This window comes from Cetorhinus maximus, unplaced genomic scaffold (assembly GCF_964194155.1).
Source record: "Cetorhinus maximus unplaced genomic scaffold, sCetMax3.hap1.1 HAP1_SCAFFOLD_488, whole genome shotgun sequence".
NCBI classification, from domain to species: domain Eukaryota; kingdom Metazoa; phylum Chordata; class Chondrichthyes; order Lamniformes; family Cetorhinidae; genus Cetorhinus; species Cetorhinus maximus.
This window is the reverse complement of record NW_027596430.1, coordinates 27,991-35,000: the sequence shown is the minus strand read 5'-3', so window position 1 is coordinate 35,000 and position 7,010 is coordinate 27,991. Positions and strand designations below refer to the sequence as shown.

The 7,010-nt window shown below is 57.7% G+C and overlaps 1 protein-coding gene across 2 annotated transcripts in view; it reads left to right on the top strand.

Annotated features, from left to right (window-relative positions):
- LOC144673844 (arylamine N-acetyltransferase, pineal gland isozyme NAT-3-like) overlaps positions 1-6,185 on the top strand; it is a 19,461-nt gene extending 13,276 nt beyond the window's left edge. For both annotated transcript variants that reach the window (XM_078535485.1, XM_078535486.1), the window contains exon 2: positions 5,234-6,185. In XM_078535485.1, coding sequence (XP_078391611.1) covers positions 5,234-6,073 — 840 coding nt within the window. In that variant the 3' untranslated portion in view covers positions 6,074-6,185. The remainder of the gene's footprint in view (positions 1-5,233) is intronic.
- The last annotated feature ends 825 nt before the right edge of the window (positions 6,186-7,010 follow it).

The following is a 7,010-nucleotide window of genomic DNA, read 5'->3' as shown; positions in this document are numbered from 1 at the left end:
GAGAGTGTGTGTGTGTAGACTGAGTGTGAGAGAGTGTGTGTGTGTAGACTGAGAGTGTGTTAGAGAGTGTGTGTGTGTAGACTGTGTGTGTTAGAGAATGTGTGTGTGTGTAGACTGAGAGTGTGTTAGAGAGTGTGTGTGTGTAGACTGAGAGTGTGTTAGAGAGTGTGTGTGTGTAGACTGAGAGTGTGTTAGAGAGTGTGTGTGTGTAGACTGAGAGTGTTAGAGAGTGTGTGTGTGTAGAGTGAGAGTGTGTTAGAGAGTGTGTGTGTAGACTGAGTGTGAGATAGTGTGTGTGTAGACTGAGAGTGTGTTAGAGAGTGTGTGTGTGTGTGTAGACTGAGAGTGTGTGTGTAGACTGAGAGTGTGTTAGAGAGTGTGTGTGTAGAGAGAGTGTTAGAGAGTGTGCGTAGACTAAAAGAGAGAGAGAGAGAGTGTGTGTGTAGGCTGAGAGTGTGAGTGAGAAAGAGAGAGAGACAAGGAGAAAAACTGGAATCGAAAGAGATATAGAGAGCGGCGGATTGACAGAGTGTGAAACGCATGGGAAAGGAGTGAGATAGAGCAGCTGGGGGAGAGGGTCAGAGAATGGAGAGAATGTGAGAAAGGGACAGAGAAAGTGGGTGAGAGACAGAGTCCAACAGGAAGTTTATAAAGAACTGAATGTGTGTAATTGTAAATAGATCAAAAGCACATGGGGAGTTACACAAAGGGGCTCTATTTTATCCTTTGATAGTAGCTGTATCCTCAGGATGCAGCATTTCAGATCTTTCCCTCCTACTTCATAACCCACTGCCCCGGCAGACACTCTTTATATGTGCTATCCTTCCTTCACCATACAAGGCCATTTACCATTCACAGGATAATCAACCAGCCATCAACACACACAAGTGAGCAGTATGACAAAAGCAGCAATGGCGAGAATGGGAAGGGAGCATGAGAAAGGGGACAAGGAGAGAGAGGGGGAGGGAGATGGAGAGGGAGAGCATAAAACTGAACACAGAACAAGTGAACATTTACATTCTCACACTGCTTCATTAGTAGACCCAGCGGCACTCCCTCAGCACTGACCCTCCGACAGTGCGGCGCTCCCTCAGCACTGACCCTCCGACAGTGCGGCGCTCCCTCAGCACTGACCCTCCGACAGTGCGGCGCTCCCTCGGCACTGACCCTCCGACAGTGAGGCACTCCCTCAGCACTGACCCTCCGACAGTGAGGCGCTCCCTCAGTACTGACCCTCCGACAGTCACGTGCTCCCTCAGTCTGTCGAAGGAGCCTTGGTGAGTTCCTGCAGTGCATCTTGTCGATGGTACACACACTGCTGCTACTGTGCGTCGGTGGTGGAGGGAGTGAATGTTTGTGGATGGGGTGCTGATCAAGCGGGGCTGCTTTGTCCTGGATGGTGTCGAGCTTCTTGAGTGTTGTGGGAGCCGCACTCATCCAGGCAAGTGGGGAGTATCCCATCACACTCCTGACTTGTGCCTTGTAGATGGTGGACAGGCTTTGGGGAGTCAGGAGGTGAGTTACTCTCCGCAGGATTCCCAGCCTCTGACCTGCTCTTGTAGCCACAGTATTTATATGGCTGGTCCAGCTCAGTTTCTGGTCAATGGTAACCCCCAGGATGTTGATAGTGGGGGATTCACTGATGGTAATGCCAGTGAATGTCAAGGGGTGATGGGTGGATTCTCTCTTGTTGGAGATGGTCATTGCCTGGCACTTGTGTGGCACGAATGTTACTTGCCACTTGTCAGCCCAAGCCTGGATATTGTCCAGGTCTTGCTGCATTTGGACATGGGCTGCTTCAGTATCTGAGGAGCCGCGAATGGTGCTGAACATTGTGCGTTTGTCAATGCTGCTTGGTACCTATGAGCCCCTTGGCCGGGTTCATCAATATATGCGAATCGCTTATAACCCAGGGTTTATCGATATAAAGACTTGGGGAGGGTGTCCGTCCCTATAAGATAGGCACTGATAAATCCGGTGGGGGAATTGGGGAGAACCATCTTTACCCAGAGAGTGGGGAGAATGTGGAACTCGCTCCCACAGGGAGTGGGTGAGGTGAATGGTGTCGAGAGGTTTAAGGTGCGGGTTGGGGTGGGGTGTGGGGGAAGCTGGATAAACACGTGAAGGAGAAAGGCGTACCGAGGATCAGAGGGACCTTGGTGTGCATGTCCACCGACCCCTTAAGGTAGCGGGACAGGTAGACAAGGTGGTTAAGAGGGCATATGGGATACTTGCCTTTATTAGCCTGTGGCATAGAATATATGAGCAGGGAGGTGATGCTGGAGGTGTATAAAACGCTGGTTAGGCCACAGCTAGAGTATTGCGTGCAGTTCTGGAATCCGCATTATAGGAAGGATGTGATTGCACTAGAGAGAGTGCAGAGGAGATTTACCAGGATGTTGCCTGGGCTGGAGAGTTTTAGTTATGAGGAGGGATTGGATAGACTGGGGTTATTTTCCCTGGAGCAGAGGAGATTGAGGGGGGACATGATTGAAGTGTATAAAATTATGAGCGGCATTGATAGGGTAGACAGGAAGGAACTTTCCCCTTGGTGGAGGGATCAATAACCAGGGGCCATAGATTGAAGGTAAGAGGCAGGAGGTTTAGAGGGGATGTGAGGAGGAATGATTTCACCCAGAGGGTGGTGGGAATCTGGAACTCACTGCCTGAAAGGGTGGTAGAGGCAGAAACCCTCATCACATTGAAGAAATATTTGGATGTGCACTTGCGATGCCACATGGCATACAAGGCTATGGGCCTAGTGCTGGGAAATGGGATTGCAATAGTTAGGTACTTGTTTTACCGGCACAGACTGGATGGGCCGAAGGGCCTTTTTCTGTGCTGTAGACCGCTATGGCTCTGTGACTATGAGTCAAGGGGGATTCCGATGGGGGGAGGTGAAGGGGGGGGGATGGCGGGAGAAGAGGGGGAGGTGACAGAGGGGGAGGTGACGGGGGTGGTGGGGGGAGGGGGACGAGGCTGGTGTGGGCCGGCGGGGGTGGGGGGACGAGGCTGGTGTGGGCCGGCGGGGGTGGGGAATGGGGGGAGGGGGACGAGGCTGGTGTGGACCGGCGGGGGCGGGTGTGGGAGTGGGGGTGGGGGGAGGGGGACGAGGCTGGTGTGGGTCAGTGGGGGTGGGGGTGGGGAATAGGGGGAGGGGGACGAGGCTGGTGTGGGCCGGCGGGGGGTGGGTGGAGGGGGACGAGGCTGGTGTGGGCCGAGGGGGCGGGGGGTTGGGGTGGGGGGAGGGGCACGAGGCTGGTGTGGGTCGGTGGGGGTGGGGGTGGGGAATAGGGGGAGGGGGACGAGGCTGGTGTGGGCCGAGGGGGCGGGGGGTTGGGGTGGGGGGAGGGGCACGAGGCTGGTGTGAGCCGGCGGGGGTGGGGTGGAGGTGGGGAATGGGGGGAGGGGGACGAGGCTGGTGTGGGTCGGTGGGGTTGGGGTGGGGGGAGTGGGACGAGGCTGGTGTGGGTCGGTGGGGGTGGGGGGTGGGGAATGGGGGGGGAGAGGGACGAGGCTGGTGTGGGTCGGTGGGGGTGGGGGTGGGGAATGGAGGGAGGGGGACGAGGCTTGTGTGGGCCGGTGGGGGTGGCGGTGGGGGTGGGGAATGGAGGGAGGGGGACGAGGCTTGTGTGGGCCGGTGGGGGTGGGGGTGGGGGAGGGGGACGAGGCTGGTGTGGGCCGGTGGGGGTGGGGGGGTGGGGGTGGGGTTGGGGGGGTGGGGGTGGGGTTGGGGGTGGGGGACGAAGATGGTGTGGGCCGGTGGGGGTGGGGGTGGGGGTGGGGGTGGGGGGAGGGGGACGAGGCTGGTGTGGGCCGGCGGTGGCGGGGGTGGGGGTAGAGGGACGAGGCTGGTGTGGGTCGGTGGGGGTGGGGGTGGGGAATGGAGTGAGGGGGACGAGGCTTGTGTGGGCCGGTGGGGGTGGGGGAGGGGGACGAGGCTGGTGTGGGTCAGTGGGGGTGGGGTTGGGGGGTGGGGTTGGGGGATGGGGGTGTGGGTGTGGGTGGGGGATGTGGGGGTGGGTTCGAGGCTGGTGTGGGCCAGTGGGGGGTGGGGGTGGGGGTGTGGGGAGCGGGACGAGGCTGGTGTGGGCCAGTGGGGGGTGGGGGTGGGGGTGGGGGTGTGGGGAGCGGGACGAGGCTGGTGTGGGCCAGGGGGGTTTGGGGGTGGGGGGTGGGGGGAGGAGGACGAGGCTGGTGTGGGCCGGCGGGGGTGGGGGGAGGGGGATGGGGGTGGGGGGACGAGGCTGGTGTGGGCCGGCGGGGGGTGGGGGCGGGTGGAGGGGGATGGGGGTGGCGGGACGAGGCTGGTGTGGGCTGGTGGGGGTGGGGAATGGGGGGAGGGGGACGAGGCTGGTGTGGGCCGGCGGAGGGGGTGGGGGGGTGGGGGTTGGGGAATAGGCTGGAAAGTTGAATTGTTAGCAAAACAAAAAATAAAATCTACCTGGAAAAGCCCAGCAGGTCTGGCAGCATCTGCAGAGAGGGACACAGTTAACATTTCAAGTCCGTATGACTCTTCAACAGAACTGAGGGAATCTAGAAATGAGGTGGAATAGAAGCTATAAGACAAAAGGAACAAAGAGGTGTTGAAGGTGGTGATATTATCCAAGAGAAGGTGCTAATTAAGAATGGACGGCAGGAGACGCAAGGTGCAGAGAGCTCTAGTGGGGATGGGGTGAAATAAGACTAAAAGGGCATAAAAGGTATAGATAAATGATCAGTGGAAATACATTTAAAAATAATGGAAATAGGTGAGAAAAGAAAAACCTATATAAATAATTATTTATAATTTAATAAAGACTAAGCACTTTACAGCCTTCCAGACTGAACATTGAGTTCAACAACTTTAGATCTTGAACTCCCTCCTCCATCCCCACCCCCTTTTCCGTTTCTTCCCCCTCCTTTTTGTTCTTTCCAATAATTGAAATAGATTTCTCTTTCCCCGCCGATTTCCATTATTTTTAGATGTATTTCCACCGATCGTTTGTCTATACCTTTTATGCCCTTTTAGTCTTATTTTGCACCACCCCCACTAGAGCTCTCTGCACCTTGCGTCTCCTGCCATCCATTCTTAAGTAGCACCTTCTCTTAGATAAGATCACCACCTTCAACATGAGTTCTGTTGAGTTTTTCCCGGTATTTTCGATTTTACGTTTTGGATTTCCAGCGTCCGCGGTTTTTGGTTTTTATTATTAAGTTGACCTGTTTGTTTTTGCCGCGCTGCCTGTGACAGGAAATGGAGGTGGGTAAATACCTGGCCCGGATCGGCTACCGGGGCCCGACCGAGCCCACCCCGGAGAACCTGATGGCCATTCACCGCTGCCACTTGCTGTCCGTGCCCTTCGGGAGCCTGGCCATCCACTGCGGGGAGAGGATTGTCCCGGAGCTTCCCCTGCTGTACCGGACGATCGTGGAGCAGCGGCGGGGAGGCTTCTGCTACGAGCTGAACGGCCTCTTCTCCTGGCTGCTGGAGGAGCTGGGCTACCCCCTCCGCCTTCTGTCGGCCCAGGTCCGCAACACCTACACCGACCGCTTCGGACCCCCCTTCGACCACCTGCTGGTCCTGGCGGAGCTGGGCGGCCGGAGCTGGCTGTGCGATGTGGGCTTCGGCAGGGCTTTCCGGACCCCGCTGCCCCTGGAGGCCGGCCGGCCCGAGAGCCAGGAGAACGGGCTCTTCGAGCTGGGCTGTGAGGCGGGCACCTGGCACCTGCGGCGCTGGGTGGGGGCGGCGAGCCGAGACGCTGGGGAGGCCGGGGAGACGCTCTACAAGTTCTCGCTGGAGGGGCGCCGGCTGGAGGACTTCCGCCCCATGTGCGAGTACCAGCAGCGGTCGCCCAGCTCCATCTTCGCGTGCAAGGCCTTCTGCTCGCTGCACCTCCCCCGGGGCATGGTCACCTACATGGGCTGGAGGCTGATCGAGACGGAGTACACAGACGGCGGCCGCAGCCGAGTCACCACCCAGCTGACGGAGGAGCAGATCCCCCTGGTCCTGAAGGAGCGCTTCGGGATCGAGCTGAGGAACCCCCTGGTGCCCAGGGACGATGAGATCGTGCCCCCCCCGGTCGAATACTGAGGGGATACCGGAGTCGGCGGCGGTATGTGTGGGGGTGGGGTGGGGGGGGTGCAGAGCGGACAGGGAATGCAGCTCCTGAGAATGAATTATGATTAAAAACCAATGGAAGGCCGATTGGACGCAGGTTTGTCATTCCTTCTCTCGCTCTCTCGCTCGGTCGCGCGCCGCGCTGCCCTTTTCCCCCCACCGGGGACGGGCGGGATTGACGCACTGGGAAACGCACTGGGATATGAGGGCGCCCGGGGTTAATGCACTGGGAGCTGCACTGGGAAACAAGGATGTCCAGTGTTAATGCGCTGGGAGCTGCACTGGGAAACGAGGATGTCCAGTGTTAATGCACTGGGAGCTGCACTGGGAAACGAGGTCGTCCAGGGTTAATGCACTGGGAGCTGCACTGGAAAATGAGGGAGGCCAGCATTAGTGCATTGGGAGCTGCACTGGGATCTAGGTCTCCCAGTGTTGATGCACTGGGAGCTGCACTGGGAAATGAGGAAGCCCAGCGTTAATGCACTGGGAGCTGCACTGGGAAACTAGGTTGCCCAGTTGAAATGCACTGTGAGCTGCACTGGGAAACTAGGTCGCCCAGCGTTAATGCACTGGGAAATGAGGGAGCCCAGCGTTAATGCACTGGGAGTTGCACTGGGAAAAGAGGTCGTCCAGGGTTAATCCACTGTGATCTGCAATGGGAAACTAGGTTGCTCAGCGTTAATGCACTGGGAGCAGCAATGGGAAATGAGGGAGCCCAGCGTTAATGCACTGGGAGCTGCAATGGGAAATGAGGGAGCCCAGCGTTAATGCACTGGGAGCTGCAATGGGAAATGAGGGAGCCCAGCGTTAATGCACTGGGAGCTGCATTGGGAAATGATGGCATCTAGCATTAATGCACTGGGAACCACAGTGGGAGATGAGGGCATCCAGGGTTAACTCACTGGGCACT